At 38.1% G+C, this 22002-nt stretch overlaps 1 protein-coding gene across 5 annotated transcripts in view; it reads left to right on the forward strand.

Moving 5' to 3' along the window:
- The window catches only part of agfg1a (ArfGAP with FG repeats 1a), a 45826-nt gene that overhangs the window by 11408 nt on the left and 12416 nt on the right, over nt 1-22002 (forward strand). For 2 of the 5 annotated variants that reach the window (XM_061919034.1, XM_061919033.1), the window contains exons 2-7: nt 7926-8019; nt 10387-10502; nt 11826-11991; nt 14995-15151; nt 17293-17412; nt 19864-19935. In XM_061919034.1, coding sequence (XP_061775018.1) covers nt 7926-8019; nt 10387-10502; nt 11826-11991; nt 14995-15151; nt 17293-17412; nt 19864-19935 — 725 coding nt within the window. The remainder of the gene's footprint in view (nt 1-7925; nt 8020-10386; nt 10503-11825; nt 11992-14994; nt 15152-17292; nt 17413-19863; nt 19936-22002) is intronic. The other 3 variants (XM_061919035.1, XM_061919036.1, XM_061919037.1) reach the window with 2 other exon arrangements.

A 22002-nucleotide genomic window follows, 5' to 3' on the forward strand; every position in this document is an offset into this window, starting at 1 on the left:
GAATCCATACAGAGCTAAGAGCCAAAGATTCAGGAAATACACGGCGCACTTGTAAAAAAATGGGACATTAAATGCTGGTTTAGTCTGGCTGAAACGGGGCTTAGGCTAAATAATTATTCGTTTAAGGGGTTATCCGACTTAGTGTAGATATAGCCTAAGAGAGCAGAGAGTGTAGGTTCAATGTGCACAAATGAATAGCTTAGTTGATCAGACAATGTGTTTGTATAAGTTTAGATTGGGGTATGATGTTTCTTAATGGGTAAATATGTCAATGGCTCTTGTTTTCATGTTAACATTTACGCTAGCGAGCTGTCACCGACTCGCCAGTCAAGCCGTCATCATCACAGTTATTGGATTATTTTATTTTAAAAGGGTATACTTTCGGGAGTTTTACAACGGTTTTCATTATTGTTTATTGTTACATCCCTATTGTGGATATTATTCTTTCTCCTATTTATTTATCTGTTATTATATCTGATTTTCTCCTGTGTTGACGTGTTTGTTTCACTACTTTACATTCAAGATAGGTAAGCTGTTGGCATGGCTTCTCATTTCCTGCTGTGTTTTGCTCCGTGTAGTTCTGCATTTTGGAAGCGTCTTACTTCATTTGACACTCTTAAATAATCGACATTTGGACGTTTGTCCATCGATTCAAAATGGTCCACGTCTTTTAATCGCGGCATATCTGAGAATTGGCTATTTCCTCACCCCCAATTTTGTATCACAGACATCAAGTAACGAGAGACATTTTGAATTTGTGTCATCTCAGCTATAAAGGAACTAAAGGCTGCACTCACAAAGACTTAATGCCAACAAAGTCATCAAAAACATGGACTATAGCAACAAGGACTGCAACTATTACTTTGGTAAATTGTTTATTTGATTAGATAAAAGTTTTGATTCATATTCTGTAGCTTTGATTAATCGTTAAGAGTAACTACAAACATTTATAAAATTCAGGCCTCATGGGTTGCCCAGGACACCTCAAAACCTGACTGTCCTGCTACAGCATGCTTTTTAACATCCTCCGTGTCTCTGCATGTCATCATAACAGCTGCTTTTAGTAATATTTTTTAATGCAAAAACATATTTATTAAGAAGCACAATGTGGAGCAGCATAATTGACACACTGACAATCCCTCTGCTGCTACTAATGTAAAAAGCAATAGGAGCAATGACATTGGCACATTCAAAATAGAGCTGCGGGGTATACAATATTTAAATGATATACATTTGGCCCACGATAGAGCTTTTAATACTATCATTACATCGTGCTAATGCATGATGACTCATTCTAGCTCTGTGCCGCAAATTTGACAGCGACAAGCGAACAAACCCGTCCTCAACGCATTGTTACATTCTTGCTCATGGCTAATGTCCCTCCACAGTGCAAAGTCACTAAGTCAACATTTCCCACCTGCAAGGCAGCAAATAAACTAAGTTTCTTACAAGTATCATCCCTGAGGACGAGGATAACTAAACTTGCTACACTACACACTGTAGGAGGATGTGTTAACCCCAAGCTAGACCTCTACCAGGTCGTATAGTATAAAGTTGAGGCCACAGTGGTTAGATCCATATCCAAATCAGTGATTCTCAAACTATGGTACGCAGGCTCAATCTATTGGTAGATAGATAGATGGTACTTTATTGATTCCTTCAGGAAAATTAAAATTCCAGCAGCAGTGTACAGAGTTGAGATCAATTTAAAAAGTAAATAATGGGGGTATAAATGGAAACAAAATAGAAAAATATTACAATAAGATTAAAAATAAGAAGCAGCAATGGGAATAAACATATAACAGTAAAATAAGATTATAACAAGAGAAACTAGGCAGTAGTGACCATGTTATGAAAAAGTATTGCACTGTTATTGTTTTGCATCCCCTGTCTTCCTTGTACCCCCCGCCCCCCTCCCCAGAGAGGAGTTGTACAGTCTAATGGCGTGTGGGACAAAGGAGTTTTTGAGTCTATTAGTCCTGCACTTGGGAGGAAGCAGTCTATCACTGAACAGGCTCCTCTGGCTACTGATAACGCTACGCAGAGGGTGACTGGCATCATCCAGGATGCTCACTAGTTTTTCCACAGTCCTCTTCTCTGCCACCGACACCAGTGAGTCCAGTTTTATTCCGATTGTAGAACCAGCCCGTCCGATCAGTTTCTCCTGTCTGGAGCTGACCTTCTTAGATGTACTGCCCCCCCCAGCACACTACGATGTAGAACAGAAATGTACGCCAAAAAATCACTTGATTAAAGTATAGTTTTAACTTCCTATACTCAAACACAGTGTTACTGTTCAAACTGTGTGCAATGTTACAGTGGCCAAAAATGTTGAATATACTTGTTGAATACCTGGTTTTTAATGAGTAATTAGGCCTCCTACGCTACTGGAATTTAATGTAGGTGATTATGGTGGTACTTGGAGAGCCAAGTGTTTTCTGAGGTGGTACTTGAGGAAATATGTTTGAGAACCACTCATTTAAGTCATAGCCAATAGTAGGAAATAATAACCAAAAATAATCGGCATATTAACGCTACCATCATGGGATTTTGTCTGATTATAATTGTGATCAAAAAATGGAATCATTCAATGCTCTATTGTATCAGTATTAGTATGACCTGCACTGCTCCTGTAACTACTTGGTGTTGGATCGATACACACATTTGTAGTATTGTCAAAAACTAATGTTAAGTAGCCGAACAACAGAAGAATACGTGCTCACACATTTTAGCAGAAGTGCAGATAGAAACATGTTTCAACAGAAAATAACCAGATATGATTAAAATACTTTTACTGGTGGAATATGCTTGCCTGGCAAAATATGTACTGTACCTTGGGAAAAAGTTTCATTTGATTTTTTTATTTTATTTTATACAGAACATTTGGCTGAAATCCAGATTTGATTCAAACACGCATTTCAGTTTAGATGATTAATTTATTTCTAAAATACAATTTTTCGAGTGTCAAGTGCATTGCTAATGTTTGCTGATTGTATAGAGTCTGGTCTGACTGTATAGGCCCGGTGCTGGAAGAGCTTTCCGTGTTCCTCCATAACAAGCATGTGATGTGCATGTGCAACAGGAAGTTGCGGAAAGTTTTTTTTTTTTTCTCGTTACGCACCCTTGCATAGCGGAAAAGAGTTCCTGTGCATGCTCAAACTTGATCGTCTATCTGAGGTCACTGTCTTTTTTACCCATCTTACCACCAGGAACTCCACAAGGAGCGCTTGTTTACCAATGATAGCTACTTTTGGGGACTAAAATGTACATTCACAGTCAAAATGCTTAAATAACTACAGTTTTGACAATTTTTACATTGCTACGTTTTTTCCAGGTTACTTTTTTATTTATTTTGGTCATTAAGTGACTATTTTAGGGGTATACCTATCTTCCTTTTTGCAATAGTTTTTAATCTGTGGAGCTGGAACTCGCTATGTAAACACATTCCTTATGAAGGTGGAGACTTTCCCTGGAGGAACTCCACTCATAATGTCGCTTTCTGGACATTTGCACTCTACAGGAAGTAGCCCCACCTGGCCGACATGTACTCTTTGTAAAGCAGTTAGATAAGCATGAACGTAAGCATCCTAGGAGTTGTTCCAAATATTGCCAGTAATCAAACTGATTTGGACCAGTCCAGGGTCAGCGAAGAGATATTTGCAGCAAATTTGATCCTGCATAACATGTTACTAACTGATTGTAGAACATTGTGTTTTGTTTATTTTATTATGCTCTTTTTGTTCCAATTTTTTTTTATTTTCTATTTTATTGAGCATCTCTGTGAACCGAATTCTGTGGGAACTGCACCTTTTAAATGGGATATGCACTTTAAAAAATATAGTGCCTGCCATTTACAATCGCTATGTAAGACAAGAACACATATGTTGTTCTTTTTTATGCATTCTAAGTTGTAAAATATAGCAAGTACAAGGTGGCTAAGAATGCAGCCAATGGGAGTCGACCATTCCACACCTAAAACCCGCTAAAAAAACATCCAAAAACCGCTGTCAATATTTCATTTAATTGTCATGACCGGAATATTAACCAAGTATCAGCAAAATTGTTATTATAACTGCTAACGCTGACAAATTATTTTTAGTGGAGCATTGATCACACAGAGCTAACTATCTTATGCTCCTACAGTATATTGACATATTGAGCTGGCGAGCTTTTGCTGCTGGTGCATTGCTTCTGAGCTGGTGGAATTTAATTCTAGATTCCAAATAAATATTTGATCAATAACTGCTTTTATGACGATCGAAAAAATTATTTTGTAGGAATACAGAATGAGTGCAATTGCTGTTGGAGCACTTGCATTCAGAGGAGAGGAGCTACACTTCCATGTTTAGATACCAGTTTCACGCATTAATAACACAAAATGTGTTGCAAGATGCGGCTAACGAGTCTCACTATTTTAGCCTTCTAAAACCTCTAAAACAGCTTCAAAACCCTTGATCAACGTTTTATTTACATCCTGCATGTAATGTAGTAACAGCCATGTTCATAACTGTAATATGTTCAATAATTACCGTATTTAATCAATTAAACGTTTTTTAATTCGATTAAAAAAAATATGCTTATGTTTTTGAATTGTTTTAATTTTTCAAATCTGTTCCGACCAACCACTTTGTTTGGGTAGAAATGTATTCAACAAAAAGTAATTTTGAAATGTCTCAGTGCTGTTTATATATTTCATGGAGTAATGTAGTTAATTATAGAACAGTGTTTTGGAAGTATTGATTTTGAATCAAAAATTGTTTTGATTCAAAAAACGATTCTGAATCGAATTGTTACCCTTAAGAATTGAATCCAATTATGTGGTAGCCAAAGATTCACAGCGCTAATATCCGCTTATTTTCTGCGAAACATATTTCCATCTACACTTCTTAAACTTTATGAGGCACTTATTTCCTGTCATTTAAAGCTCTTGTGCAACATGTTCAGCCTAATTTTACAGTGATAATGGATACTTGATATGATACTTAAGATACTAAGAAATACAGTTTATTTGCATGCAAATGCGTATGGAGACGCATAATAAAGACGGTTGTCAGCCTCGGGAATAAAAATAAAATACAGTCTCAGGCTGAGGCAATCTGTGTTCGTGATCCGCTTTAAAAAGGTATAAATCCGCATTAGCGATCACATATATTTTTTCCGCAAAAATCGTCCGATACTGATCGGGATCGGCATATCTCTACATTAAAGGCCTACTGAAAAGATATTTTCTTATTTAAACGGGGATAGCAGGTCCATTCTATGTGTCATACTTGATCATTTCGCGATATTGCCATATTTTTGCTGAAAGGATTTAGTATAGAACATCGACGATAAAGTTCGCAACTTTTGGTCGCTAATAAAAAAGCCTTGCCTTTACCGGAAGTAGCAGACGATGTGCGCGTGACGTCACGGGTTGTAGAGCTCCTCACATTGTTTACAATCATAGCCACCAGCAGCTAGAGCGATTCGGACTGAGAAAGCGACAATTTCCCCATTAATTTGAGCGAGGATGAAAGATTTGTGGATGAGGATATTGAGAGTGAAGGACTAGAAAAAAAAAAGGCGATTGCAGTGAGAACGATTCAGATGGTATTAGACACATTTACTAGGATAATTCTGGAAAATCTCTTATCTGCCATTTGTGTTACTAGTGTTTTAGTGAGATTAGTCGGAGGGGTGTGGCCACGGGTGTGGTGACCGCCAGTGTCTCCGGTGGTAGGAGGTAATAGTCCGCAGCAGCTGCAGGAGGACGCAGGCTCCGCTCATAACTCCGGTAAGAGCCAACTTATTACCACAATTTTCTCACCGAAACCTGCCAAGTGACATGTGGTCGGGATCCATGTTCGCTTGACCGCTCTGTTCCATAGTAAAGCTTCACCTTCGGGAATTTTAAACAAGGAAACTCCGGCTGTATTTGTGTGGCTAAAGGCTAAAAGCTTCCCACCTCCATCTTTCTCCATTATTAATTATAACAAATTGCAAAAGATTCAGCAACACAGATGTCCAGAATACTGTGTAATTATGCGATTAAAGCAGACTACTTATAGCTTGGATCGGGCTGGAAAATAATGTCTGCTACAACCCGAGACGTCAAACGCACGCGTCATCATATGTGTCATCATACCGCGACGTTTTCAACACGACACTTAGCGGTAAATTTAAAATTGCAATTTAGTAAACTAAAAAGGCCGTATTGGCATGTGTTGCAATGTTAATATTTCATCATTGATGTATAAACGTGGTCGGTAGTAGTGGGTTTCAGTAGGCCTTTAACTATACCGGTAATTCTAATCACTGGAAATTGTCATACTGTTTCATCCCGACTCAAAGCCTATCATTGTTCATGTTAGATACATTTTAGCAAACCACCGTTGAGTAGTATGGTCTAACAGTAGCAGAAGCACATATTGCACTATAAAATAATGATGACTTAGTCACTACTGCACAATAGACCATTGAATACAGCTCATTTGCATATTGCCATCGCTCCAGGGTGAGGAAAAACGGGCCGAGTCACAAAAGAGAGGTTCTGCACCATCTCTTTTCACGTCACTGTTCACTTTCCCTGAACAAAAAACATACTTATTACACAATCTTTAGCTATACTGCTTTCATTGTGTGTCCAGATGACATATAAAACAATGCACTTGTTATGCAAGGTTTGCGAGTTCCCTCTTTTTAAAGAGAAAACTGCACTTTTTGGGGGGAGTTTTGCCTATTATTCACAATCCTTATGTAAAGCATGCGTTTTTCTTTTTTTGCTCTCCAACTAGTGAATAAACACTAGTAGAAATCAGCTAACAATGGAGCCAATGAGAGTCGCTCTATTCCGTCAATCAAGTGCTCTAAAAACATCCATGAGCCTCCATCACTGTTCTATATAGATACTGTAAGTATGTAGTAACATGCACATTCATAATAATTCATTTCAAACATACGTCACTTTTTCCTTCAACAACTCCTACTCATGCAGACTTCATGAGAGCCAACAACTATAACTTTAGGACAAATGATTATTCAGAGATTTCAGAACCTTTATGTTTTCGAGCCTCAATATAAGGACAATGATACAAGTTTTAAAAGCTGGTTGCAAGACAGATTTTGAGAATCACTGCACTAGAGCACACTTTTTTTGTAAAAAGTACGCTTTGACCCCTAACTGGAAGGAGTGTGACTTCCTGAATTAGCGAGTATGTCTCTTACACACATGCTACGAGCTATGTTGTTAGGTTACCACCTGCGCTAGCTAAAACTTATCTTCAGCTGCTAGCTACCAATGATACCGTGTTTTAAGCTTTACCATTGAATAAGCGATTCCTTGTGGCAAAGAAAAATCCTTGATCATCTTTTGTAATGGAGATACTCTAGAAATCGTTTCACCTTTAATGTTTATATTCAGGGAGATCAAGTTAAAGTTAAAGTACACATATGTGTCACACACATAATAGATGTGGCTAAATTATTCTCTGCATTTGACCAATCACCCTTGATCACCCCCTGGGAGGTGAGGGGAGCAGTGGGCAGCAGCGCCCGGGAACCATTTATGGTGATTTAAGCCCCAATTCCAACCCTTAATGCTGAATGGCAATTAGGGAGGTAATGGGTCCCTTTTTTATAGTCTTTGGTATGACTCGGCCGGGATTTGAACTCACGACCTACCGATCTCAGGGCGGACACTCTAACCATAGTCTTTGGTATGACTCGGCCGGGATTTGAACTCACGACCTACCGATCTCAGGGCGGACACTCTAACCACTAGGCCACTGAGTTACACCAACAGTACGTCTATATCATTGTAATCAAACAATTAAGACATCTCTTAGCTCTTTATTAGAGGTTCTATAGCCTCTTTGAGAATTTTGGGATCCATGTTAAGGACCATAACATAAAATTGATCCCTGTATTTGTTGTTTTTCCTTTCACAGACGGGGTTTAAATCCGCCCAACAGAGTCAAGTCCATCTCCATGACAACCTTCACACAACAGGAAATAGAGTTTCTTCAGAGACACGGTAATGAGGTAGGTACAGGTACTGAATACTGTTAATAAAAGTTGTCAGCTTTCCACTTTATGTGTTAGTTTTTTCAATTTGCATGGCCCTTAAAGGCCTACTGAAATGAGATTTTCTTATTTAAACGGGGATAGCAGGTCCATTCTATGTGTCATACTTGATCATTTCGCGAGATTGCCATATTTTTGCTGAAAGGATTTAGTAAAGAACATCCACGATAAAGTTCGCAACTGGCGAAAAGCCCTGCCTCTACCGGAAGTCGCAGACGATGACGTCACATGTTGATGGCTCCTCATATATTCACATTGATTTTAATGGGAGCCTCCAACAAAAACAGCTATTTGGACCGAGGAAACGAAATTTTCCCCAATAATTTGAGAGAGGAAGAAAGATTTGTGTTTGAGGATATTGATAGCGACGGACTAGAAAAAAAAAAAAAAAAGTTTAAAAAAAAAACGCAATTGCAATCGCTTTGAATTGAGACGGATTCATATGTTTTTAGAGACATTTACTAGTATAATTCTGAGAAATCCTTTGTCTTTCTATTGTGTTGCTAGTGTTTTAGTGAGTTTAATAGTACCTGATAGTCGGAAGTATACGTCCACGGCCAGGTGTTGACGCGCAGTGTCTCAGGGAAGTCGACGGCAGCTGTACGGGAGGCACAAGCTCAGCCAGGGTTTCCCACACATTCATTTATTTGTGCCGGCCCGCCACGGAAGAATTACGGCCGCCACAAAAAAATAAATAAAAATATATGTATATATATTTGTTTCCGGCTTTTGACTCGCTCGACCGCTTATAAAAGCAATGGGACTCTGTCTGTGAATGGAGCTTGTAGTTACGTATTATATAAATATGTAAATATTATATAAACGTATATAAATATGTACATAAAGTGTTGTAATTATATTCCAACTCTGCGTTCTTCATGGTCATCGCCGCCGCCGCTGCAACCCCCCATCAATAACCCCCGTTATATGTCTTTGCTTCACCCCAGACAACTGTACTAGGCAGGGAGACTAAATTGCATCATTATTGACTAATAAATTCCAGTAAAAATGAGTACAACATAGCATTACCACTGTGGAGGTAGTCTATTTAAAGTGACAGCAAAATTGCAGACTCAAGGTTGGAGCAGGGTCATCAATCCTCCAGAGCAGTTTTATAAATACTTCAGCCTTCAAGTGGCCTTCTGTCTGTTCATAGAGACATTTGACATAGATGAAAAAAATGCGGACTAGTGTCCATGTGAGCGCACCAGAACCATACGAAATATAAATGCTTAGCTTTGCCCCGAAGGGTCAGGGCGTACGCACTTCAAACCTATACATCTGACTTTACAGGACTAGCTAAATTACTACTGGAATGCTGTTCATTTTAGTCAAATATTATTTTTCCAAAGTAAGCTGTGCAGTGTTGATTAGAGCTGTAGAAATATAATGTAATGATATACTGTAAATAAATACAGCGCAGCCAACCACAGGGAAGACAATAGTGCAATTAAAACGTCTTTGCAACCTAAGTACTACAGATCGACCGATACGTTTTTTCCACCATAATGACCCTACTCTTTCTCCGCTGTGTTTGAGGACCCTGCAAAAGACCTTGGATTAAAAAAAATAATCATATCAATATCAAAATATCATTTAAAATGATAGTAATGGTGATAGAGGGATTGCTATTCCTTATCAATTTAAAAAACTAAATAAAAAAACGGACAATACATGTCAAAATGCCAAATATCGGGGCAGAGAATTGGTCAATCACTACTAAGCACAGTAAAATATCTTTCTACAGTGGTATCAGGGGATACAAGTTTAATTGGTTCTCTGGCGCAGCTTGTGCCTCAAAAATTGTATTGCCAAACGGCGTCGCCCATTGAAATGAAAATATTCAGTGTTGCAACTCTAAATGTATTGTAGCATGTTTGGGTTTTCAAAACGATATATTATTTCTACTTTACATAATTTTTATGTGCGACAAGACTTTCATCCAAGTACAATCTACCCTTTCTATCCTCAATGAAATGATAGACAACTTAATTTTTTCTTGTTGAGCATATTCTCGAGGCTTTTGCATTTTTACAGAGGACATTTGGAATTTCAAATGATCAACTAAAAGTCAAATTATTTGTTATTTCTAAGACTTGGATAAGCGACAAGAATTTTGTCAGGGGCTGTAAAAATCCTGTGGACAGTGTTACCTCGATTGTCCAATGTAGGGGTGCTATTTATTTTATGATTTATGTAAATATTATATATGTATTTAACATTTATAAGCCCTCCATACACTTTTCATACATACTAATAAACACTTCCTATGGACTTAAAACACCTTCATAAAGTACAATTGTTTTGCTCCTGTCTGTCTTTCAGGTATGTAGACAGATCTGGCTTGGTCTTTATGATGGGAAAACCACCTCACTGGCGGATTTCAGAGAACCACAGAAAGCCAAAGAGTTTCTTCAAGAAAAATATGAGAAGAAGAGATGGTAAGGGACTTTCAAAATGCCTTAAATGGAAACGCCTATCCTCACTTGAATTGTACTTGAATTAGTAAGAAAAAAAGGGGTTGGCCAAAGCTGCTTACCCTAATGCAGTGCTTCTCAAATATTTTCTGTTACGGCTCCCTTTGGAAGATGAAAATATTTCACGCCCCTCCTTGGAAGAAGAAAATATTTTGCGCCCCACCCTCCACACTCGCCACCACCACCATAAAATAATATAATTTGTCCTTAAAATTGTTATAACTATACCTCTGCACAACATTTGGCGCTTCCATCCATCCATCCATCTTCTTCCGCTTATCCGAGGTTGGGTCGCGAGGGCAGCAGCCTAAGCAGGGAAGCCAAGACTTCTCTCTTCCCAGCCACTTCGTCCAGCTCCTCCCGGGGGATCCCGAGGCGTTCCCAGGCCAGCCGGGAGATATAGTCTTCCCAACGTGTCCTGGATCTTCCCCGTGGCCTCCTACCGGTCGGACGTGCCCGAAACACCTCCCGAGGGAGGCGTTCGGGTGGCATCCTGACCAGATGCTCGAACCACCTCATCCGGCTCCCCTCGATGTGGAGGAGCAGCGGCTTTACTTTGAGCTCCTCCCGGATGACAGAACTTCTCACCCTATTTCTAAGAGAGAGCCCCGCCACCCGGCGGAGGAAACTAGTTTCGGCCACTTGTACCCGTGATCTTGTCCTTTTCGGTCATGACCCAAAGCTCATGACCATAGGTGAGGATGGGAACATAGAACGACCGGTAAATTGAGAGCTTTGCCTTCCGGCTCAGTTCCTTCATCACCACAACGGATCGATACAGCGTCTGCATTACTGAAGACGCCGCACCGATCCGCCTGTCGATCTCACGATCCACTCTTCCCTCACTCATGAACAAGACTCTGAGGTACTTGAATTCCTCCACTTGGGGCAAGATCTTCCCCCCATCCCGAGATTGCACTCCATCCTTTTCCGGGCAAGAACCATGGACTCGGACTTGGAGGTGCTGATTCTCATTTGGCGCTTATTAACATTAAAGGAAACAACACACCGGTCTTTACTTGTCTCCCTCCGTGGTTCCAGTTAAGCCAATTCTACATATGCTTAATCAAATTCTAGTACAACAAAATAAACATGTTCCCCGACGTAGCACGCACCCCCCCACTATTTGAGAAGGACTGCCCTAATGTTTGATTAAAAATAAAATGCACATTTCTAGTCCAACAAGTGATGCTTGTTTAAAAAAGTAAATACATTACACCATCATGGCTAATAAATATTAATAAAATAAATGTTTATATTGTTCTGGTTGTGTGCTTGGCTTTCTAGGTATGTTCCTCCTGAGCAGGCTAAGGTGGTGGCATCAGTCCATGCTTCTGTCTCTGGCTCTTCAAACAGTAGCAACAGCAGTACTCCGGAGGTTAGACCTCTTAAGTCTCTCCTGGGGGACTCGGCCCCTACCCTGCACCTAAACAAGAACACCCCACCTAATCAGGTGAGTTTCATACAATCAGTACAATTAAGGCTGAAATATTTTCTCAGGTCATGTTGCTTGCATCACCTTTGAATAGCTCTTCCGCGAGGAGTGGCACGTGGCTTGCAATTCGTTTTAAAAGGGAGAAACCGTACCTGTTGTTTGTCTAGGTATTTACAGTATTTGCCTTCTTGCAAAGAGTGAGCAATGACAAGTGCAACATCTTTTTTGGCACAATAACTCATTAAAAAACATTGGTTTATTTTCGACGATTTACTCGTAATCTAGTGGAAAAGACATTCGAGAAGTTGGACTGTGCAACAACTGAAGGAGTCGTGGCAAAGGACCGGTAAATTTACAACAATATTCAGGCGTTTAGAACATGAGATGAGCGAGAGCTGTGTAATTGAAAATAAACAAAACTGCTAAATAACTAATGTACTGACCTGCTGGTGTAAATGTTTATGTTCATGCCTTATTAATGTTCAGAGCTCCCATGTTTGTGAACACACCGTGCTTGAAAGGTGATTGACAGAGAATGTGACACGCATTATTGTGGGTTTCCTGGACGCCGTCCTTATTACTAATAAAATCCTTTGCCATTTTCATGGTAGGTGTTTTTTATTTTTTATTTATTTATTTATTTATTTTTTTTGAGTCAGTTTGAAGCCTCCCTCTGTCGCAGACCTCCTTGTTGTCATGTGACATGAATGCATGACTATTAGGATTTTGCTTACCAGTTTCGATGACCTGCCTTAGCCAATTGTGACTCATACCAACCTTCTTGGATTTTCTCCGTGTGTATGGATGTTCTCATTCATCCAGGTATTTTCACCAGGAGTTTTTTTTGCCTGAATTCTCAGTCCATTTTCTTCTTGCTATGTAACTTTGATGTAAGCCACCTTGCTACATGGGTCTTAAAAGTGGCTATGCTACAATAAAAGCTACTTGTTAAAAAAAAGAAGCTATGCTACTGGAAAATGTAGTTAAGCTCCGTACTTAAGCGACATATAATTTGTTACTGCCCATCACTGTTAAGTACACAATATTAGCTCGCATGCCAATGTTCAATTACTGTAGCTTCATCTCATACATTATAAATTGGAAACAAATAAACAAGTAAAATAATACCAGTATCCGCAATACATTTAAATAACAATAGCGATATAAAAAAACAATACATTTCAGTTTTAATGTTTTTGAATTCCGTTTTGTACCTTTTACACTAATTTTACCAACATAGAGTGTGTAATTTTTGTGTCAATAAAAAAATGTAGTCACATGTGTGTTAAATAAATGCTAAATATCTAGGTGCAATATGTCTTTGGACAATGTTGACCAGTACTTTAAGTCGAAGCATAATCATTTTGAAGATGTATCAATAAGTTTTTAACTACATTATGCTTGTTTAAGGTACTTTTTGAAAACTTTTTTTTTTGTTAACGCAGTCAAACCGGATGTGGCACACAGTTCTGTTATTACAAAGCAGGCAACTGTGTGGGTGTACTGAACTTGATGGGTTTTGAGACGACATAGGGCTGTTAAAAAGAAAAAGAAGAAAACCTCTCAATTTGTGACAGCTGTCCTGTTTGTGTGTGTATGTGTATGATTGTTGTTATGTATAACCTGCACTGTTAAACTCATCACACAAAATAGTTGATTGATTATATGACCGAAATAAACTTATTTCATTCATTCATACTTATTTCATTCATTCAATAGACTTATTTCATTCATACAGTGATCTTACGTCGCTGATGTCGTTCACAACAACACAAGCAGATGAGATGTGTTGTGGGTGAATGGATTGTTCTTGCTAGATTTAGCTTCGTAGTTTAGTCGCTGTTTCAAGTGGTTGTCTCGACATTTAGTTTAGGACGAGGGGGGTTGACCTTTCGGGGAAAAATTAGTATTACGGGACACATTATTTTTTCTAAAAAAGTGTTCCTTCTCCTCATAATGACAGCATTTCACCTACATATACGTGACTTTTCTGTGATATTCTGCGTTTATCAGTGAATTCCGTTTTGGCCACTCTGTCTGCAGTTCCGTGAACGCAGAAATTGTATACCTTACTTTTTTTGTCAAGTTCATTGATTATTGATTAGGCATATTAGCGCTGTGTCATTTAAAAAGTAGCAACCATTGTGACATCCCTAACTTCTAGTAGACATGCTTTTTTTTTCACTCATTCTCTCTTCATCGTTTTCCCCCATCATAAGGTCGGAAATGCACGTTGTGCGGCCTATTAATATATATTTTTTTAATTATTACAAAATATTAAAATATTTAAATCGAAATCAAAATGTGGGGACGGCGTGGCCGGGTTGAGAGAGTGGCTGTGCCAGCAACCTAAGGGTTCCTGGTTCAATCCCCACCTTCTACCAACCTTGTCACGTTCGGTTGTGTCCTTGAGCAAGACACTTCAGCCTTGCTCCTTATGGGTTGTGGTTAGGGCCTTGCATGGCAGCTCCCGCCATCAGTGTGTGAATGTGTGTGTGAATGGGTGAATGTGGAAATAGTGTCAAAGTACTTTGTAGGTAGAAAAGCGCTATATAAGTATAACCCATAGCCCATTAATTATCTAGCTTAGTGCAAGTCAGGGTCTGTGGGACGATATGCTGGGGGAGCAGCAAGACGGCGTCTCTTACACAAGTTCGCAAGAGTGTATACAGGATTTTACATGTACACAATTGAATTTCAATGAAGTTTTACAATAAGGGACACTACTAGAGAAGAACATTCTTAGAAGTGTTTGTAATATTTTGGTCATCCAATCTAATCTACTTTAGCATGACAGAATATTATAAACTTTGCATCATTCTACATTGACAATATTAATTACTACCTTTCCGACACTTTTCACAAAACTGAGCATTACAATTTCTTAACAGCGGACATTTTTATTGTCTTTTTTTATTTTTATTTCATTGGGTATTGTAGTTGTATGTTTTGTAACTACTGTACAGTCCGACTACTTTCTTTTTCACGTGTGTCTACAAATACGTCTCTTGTCTCTGCCAGTCTCCTGTGACCAGCCGTGGACAAACGCACCAGCAGCATGACAAGAAGTTTGACCTCCTCAGTGACCTGGGCGGAGACATCTTTGCTGGCCCACCAAAAATGAACACAGGCGCCGGCTCGGGTTTTGCAAACTTTGCACATTTCAACAGCCACACAAGTAAGTGATAGATGCAATCATACCTCTTAATAGAGGTATGATTGCATGGAGTCTCAAACTATCTGCTGCAACATCCCTCCTGAATTATTTTATAAAAAAATTGCTATTGACATATATTTTGTATTTATAAAAAAAATTGTAGCTAGGGACTTTGCAAAAACAGATTTCTCTTTTTTTTCATATTTGTTTTTCATTTAAGGTAAAAGTTATCAGACAATAGATGCTGTCCAGATGTCAACAAAAAAACTGACAAAAAAAACATGTGATCAGTATCGGATGATTTTCTGCGAAAAAATATGTGAGCTGTTGTGCATTATTGCCTTTCAATTCTGATTCCCTCTGGCAGACACTTTTTTTTTTTGCCCCTGGCTGACGAAGGGGCTTGCAGCTAACTGTATGTCCGTAGATTGTGCGGCATTACTCCCCAAGTTAATAATCATCACCTCCATTGCGGAAAATAAACAGTTCTAACAAGTTGAGGATGAGGCTAAATGTCTTACACACGGAGTAAGAGCAGGCATGGCCAGGTAACAAGGTTAGTTTGGGTTAGGTTAGGTTAGGTTACTTTATTTGCACCCGTAGGTAAACTCGTTTTGCAGCCAGCAAGATTAGGACATCCGTTAAAACATACAGAAAAAAATGTAATCCTAAACATGCAATACAAAGAATCACCACATTACAAACATCACAAACATTGGCAAGATCAGAAAATAGTACATTTACTCAAAGTTCCCCATAAAAAAGATTAAAAAAATGAAATCCCACTCAGATAAGATTTGGAACAAGCCAGAATTAAACATAATAAATAGAAGAATAAATTACACTAAAACCAATATAGTCAAAAAAAAAGGGATTCCAAACTTATGCCATGCCAATTGCTACATTAGCCGCTATGGAAGGAACTGCATCACAGCAGAAAGTAGGCAGCTAATAACAGGAAGTTTGTTGAGAGCTTAGAGAGAGGATAATATAAGCGTGCTCTCTTGGTGTGGAGCAGCCAGGCGTACACATAAGGAGAAGGCGAATGGATCAATATATTAGTGCCAATACCAAGGGTAGTATCAATAAATATTTGATAATAAATCAATATTATTCTTCTCACAAAATTATTTTTTTGATGTACATTTTTTTGTTTTGTCGAAGTTTACAAATTCAGAAATTATGTTCCTGGACACAGGATGACTGTGAGGGCAAAAACCAAAAGATTTTAACGAGTAGCGGATTTTTTGTTTTTGTTTAATTATTGTGTTCTGTATTTAGGACTCCAAGGCACACTCCTTGTCATTTTCGAAAATTGACAGTGCAGTTTATAACCTAGTGCTCCTAATATAAAGATTAATTCTGGTTGTGCTTACGACCTCAAAGGAATTGTATTTGGGACATGGTGTAATAAGTGTAACCAGTAGATGCCAGTGTGGACTGCAAACTGACGCCTGTTCGATAAATGATGCTAGCAAGTACAGTTTAGCAAGAAAACTTCAAACTTTGATCTTTCATTTAAAAAAATATAGAACATTATAGTATACGGTGCTCAAAAATCATTTAGTACGACTTTGGTAAGCTACAGCGCGTTGCGTCTTCCGTAGTCAGGCTTACTGTGCTCTAACATACGGGTATTATAGTGTGGGTGTAAGGACCCCAAAATGGCACCTACTAGGAGACACATTATCTGGTGTTTTGTTTCGACCTATTATGCAGAACCAACTTTTCCTGCTGTTGTGTATTTGGGATCTGTATAAGTTTCGAAAATTTGCATACATAATACAACAAATCTACTGAATGCCTATTTATATAATAAACAAGGTTTGTCCATAAAATCATGAATAATAAAATTGTTAGCCTCTGCAGCCTTATAGATTTGTTGTCATTAAACCAAATGAACATCTTCAATATACTGAATGCCTCCTAACAATAATTATAACGCTTTGTTTTGCGTAAATCGTATAATAGATTAATTCTCAGTTTTCATTGCGGCTCGGCATCACATGACATTCCATCCCTGATGATCTTTCATGTTTACCCCATGATCCATTGTTGTGTGTGTTTTTGTTTTAGTCTTTATTGTCTTTAAATGCCATTGTCCTCTCCTTGTTTTTATTGGTCTGTCTGTCATCACATCATCATCCTGGCACCATCTCCAGCGGCACAGAATAGCAACACAAATGCGGACTTTGCTAATTTTGATGCATTTGGGAGCACCCCTGGGTCGATGTGTGGGTTCCCCTCAGCACCTCAAGTCCCGTTCCAAGCCTCGAACGCAGGTATATCAACATCCCCTTGCCAGACACACACTTACTTCATTTACTTGCGTAACTCTGTGGAAAGGTGCCTTAGTACATGTGTGGCCTCCTCATTGTTTAATTTTCTCTCTATGAAGTGTATAAAAAATTGTAAAGTAGTAATTCTCAGACTGTGGTATGCCAATAATCACTTTAAATATTGAAACAGTATTACTGTTCAAACTGAGTGATGTTATAGTGGCCAAAATCTTTAATATACTTGATAAATACAACTTCTGCCTTATTTTAATGAATAGTTAGGCTTCTATGCTACTGTAATTTAATGTGGGCCGTTATGGTGGTACTTGGAGAGCTAAGTTTTTTTCTGAGGTGTTGTTACTTGGTGATAAAAGTTTGAGAACAATGACCACTAAAGCATCCACCCTTGACCTTGTCATGGCAGGCACAACAGCGACCCCTGCTGGAAGTTACACAGGTTTCAGTATCTCAATAGGCCCCGTTTACAGGGCTCACCAAATCAGATTTTTTTTTTACTCTCGATTGACCCAGATCTGATTTTTTTTGCCAGTCTTAACACTCCAAAGTGCTTAAAATCTGATCTTTTGGCATTAGATTCAGGCAACCACAGGAGGCAATAGTCCGAAGCCGATTGGAATCTGATCTTTTCAAATGTGACTTGACGTACGGTGGCTTTTTTGTCAGCTTTGGCCGAGCGACTTCACTTGTGTGCACCGGGAAAGATGCAGTCGCCAGCAGAAGTGAATATTTCATCACAACGTACAGTTTCGGTGAGCAAAGTCTATTTAGGACGTCCAAATATTCGGTGCATCACTTGTCAATAGTGCACAAATAATAGGCTATATGTAATAATGGAATATATTTTGATTCCGAATAAATAGTGATTGTTGAAGGACCGCAATTGACGCTCTGGCGCATTTGCTTATATGTGAACTGAAAAATAAAGCTCACATAGATCCACGCTGATGTCCTTGTCTCCTGTACTTGACAGCCATTAAAATATTACAACCCTACCAAATATATTACACTATTAACATCCATTCAAACATTATATTACTTTAATTTATTCTCACATTAAAAAAAACGCAAATTTCATTTAAAGTGTGGCGACTTTTATTTTATTTTGTTGTAATAGTAACTTCCTACTGGTTTACTTCTATTGTTTTCACTTTATCGCACTGCATGCAAGTAACGTCGAAGCCACATTTGCGTTGACACTGGAGTCTGATTAAAATCACATTTTACTTGCAGTGAAAAAAAAAAAAAAAATCAGATTTGGGCCACTTTGGCCTGCAGTGTAAACGTAGTCACTGTGCAGCTTTGCAGAAGAAAGATACGGTTGCTGATGGCTTTTTTGAAAAACAGTTTTTATTGTCATAATGATTGTGAACGACAGGCCAAAAAAATAAATAAAATGAAGTTGGCCTTTAAGAACCTTTATTCCATCCTTACATTTTTTATCATTTCTCCTTTTCAGTTTTTACCAGAGATGTGCTGATTTATTACCCACTGATCAATCTCGGCGGATTTTCTTGAAAAAGTAGGCTGTTGCCGAATAATGCATCACAAACATTTAAACATATTTTTAGACCCCCGGCTGACAAGCTCGTAGCTAAATAGTTTTCATACACTGTGTGGAGTCGCTCCAATAATTATCATTATCATTACAGCAAATAAACTGCATCTTTTAGTATCTTAAGTACCATTGTCAAATATATTATTACTGGAGGACGAGGCTAAAAATGTAACACAGCTTTAAGCAACATAAACAAAAGTGCTTTGACGACAACAGGAGGATCAGATTGATCCATAAATTGGTGGTATCAACACCAAAAGTGGTATAAATACTAGAGTGATTAATGATTAGATTAATATCTTTATTTTTTCAAAATATTGTTTTGTTGTTTGTAAGTTTACAAATGCAGGTGCTAATTCGTTGGTCACAGAAGGACTTTGAGAGCAAAAAGAATTGATGAATAACAGATAGTAGTTTTTGTTGGCACTAGTTATTGTGTACTGTTGACTTTGAAACTAATTCAAGTATTGTGCTGATATTGTTCATGTTTCTAGCACTCACCATAAGTAAAAAGGAATATTTACAGTTAATACATTTGATGAATATTTGTATTGGCTAATCTCCCTCATGAATGATCGGTGTCGGAATTGCAGCCTAATCCTTGATCGAAACATCCCTAGTTTATACCAATGAACAATGACGCTACCATTCGTGTTTTTGGACATTCACAATAAACACAGATGTCTGAGCCAAAATTTGAAGTTAAGGCCACCTGGCTGTGAGGCAGACATACACACTACTCACCACTGTGCTGCTCACTTTGACTTTATACCTTTTTTTTAATTGTGTACCTTTGATTTCATTATTCATTTTTTTCCCTTCCCTTTCCTTCTTTTCTGATTTTTTTGTTTATCAATCGCTGATTTTTGGGCTACAAGCATTCACTGTGCTGTCATCCAGTCGCAGTATGTGTGAGTTTGCAAGTGCTCTGCCTTTCCAGGCTGCATACAGTAAGTTTCCATCTGGCTTTATGTATTGTGTCGTCACCCACCTTCGCCTGTCTTTGTGTGTTTTAGTGTGATGCTTTGTGTGTGTGCGTGCGTCACCCTGAATAACATTTGACAATTTGACTGCTTATAAACTTTTTGTGTAGCTGCATTAATACTAGGGGTGTCTCGATACAACTTTTTCACTTCCGATATGATACTGATATTGGAGCCCTGAGTGTTGGCCGATGCTATATCGGCAGGAATGATAGCACACACTTTTCTTATTTTATAACCACAGTATGAGTGTACATACTTTAATTATTTTGTAGTGTGGAATGTCAGAACATGTTTAATCAGATATAAGTTCTCAAAGAACAATGGCATGTATGAAAACACCAAACTTTTGACAGATTTATGCTTTTGAAATGGCGTGTCAATATGTGTTTCGGCGACGCTTAATGGTCACAATAATTCAGTAAAATGAGCTTAAGTCTAGTGTAAAGTTCAGTTGAAAGTTGCGGACACGGTTTGTTACTTGTATGTGTAAGTAATATGCGACTAGAATTATTAGATACTTGTTTATGTTAACAAATGGGGTGTTTTAGACTGCAATTATGTTCAATTAAGGAGATGTATTACATATTGTGTTTAGTTGTTGTGTAGCTGCTAGCTCCTAGGAGCCTATATCCTACCATGTTTACTTTTTGTAAAGGATTTGACTAAAATACAAGACAAGAAAAGACCAACCTTGGGTGCTTATTGGAGGACATTTAGATATAAACTGACTGTCCAGGTTTGCACAAGTCCCGTATTTTTCGGACTTTAAGTCGCAGTTTTTTTCATAATTTGGCCGGGGGTGCGACTTATACTCAGGAGCGACTTATGTGTGAAATTATTAACACATTACCGTAAAATATCAAATAATATTTTTTAGCTAATTCACGTAAGAGACTAGATGTATAAGATTTAATCGGATTTAGCAATTAGGAGTGACAGATTGTTTGGTAAACGTGTAGCATGTTCTATATGTTATAGTTATTTGAATGGCTCTTACCATAATATGTTACGTTAACATACCAGGCACCTTCTCAGTTGGTTATTTATGAGTCATATAACGTACACTTATTCAACCTGTTGTTCACTATTCTTTATTTATTTTAAATTGCCTTTCATATGTCTATTCTTGGTGTTAGGTTTTATCAAATAAATTTCCCCAAAAAATGCAAGTTATAATCCGGTGCGACTTATATATGTTTTTTTCCTTCTTTATTATGCATTTCCGGCAGGTGCGACTTTTACTCCGGAGTGACTTATGCTCCGAAAAATACGGTAAATGCACAGCAGGACTTCTCGTATAAGAGCTTATATCAAAGATTTAAGATGCAAGCCGATATCATCCAATACTTGATTGTTTTGCTGATATCTGACTTATATCCACTAACAATATCAGGACAGCCCTAATTTTTACAGTCATTTCTTTTCCATTATTACCATTGCAGACAAAGCATTAAATAATATAAGCAAGGAGTGTCCAAACCTTTTCCACCAAGGCCTTTATAATAAAAAGTCGTAAGTATTCGTGGGCCATTTTGATATTTTTTCATTTTGTAAAAACAAAAGCTTAAAACAGACATTACATATGTTTTGAAGGCAAAACTTAGCGCCATCGGTGTGTTACAGGTTACAAAGTGTTATATTATTAATTTATTTAGGGGTGTCAAAAGTGCAGGGGACCATTTAAGGACCGCATCTCGCGATTCGTTGGCCCTCAACGTATTGTCGGAAAAAACAAAACATTTTCATGCATGTTAAAGGCTTTAAAAAGGCATCCAAACGTATACAAGAGAAAAAAAGCAATTTCAATAGGATCTTTGAAGTGCTCTGCATCGCCTCTGTGGGGCTTGCGCCGCTTATAGGGCCCTAATTATGTAAGAAAAACGGGAAAAAAGATGTATGACGTAAAAAGTTGAACTGTTGATACTAATAACTAATAGTCCAATTTGTTTCTTGTGACGCAAAGCTAGCACTATTTTTTATGTATAATTTCTGGTTGTAGCGTTTAAAAATATATATTCCATGCATACTTAC

Source organism: Nerophis ophidion, linkage group LG13 (assembly GCF_033978795.1).
Source record: "Nerophis ophidion isolate RoL-2023_Sa linkage group LG13, RoL_Noph_v1.0, whole genome shotgun sequence".
In the NCBI taxonomy this organism is placed as follows: Eukaryota; Metazoa; Chordata; class Actinopteri; order Syngnathiformes; family Syngnathidae; genus Nerophis; species Nerophis ophidion.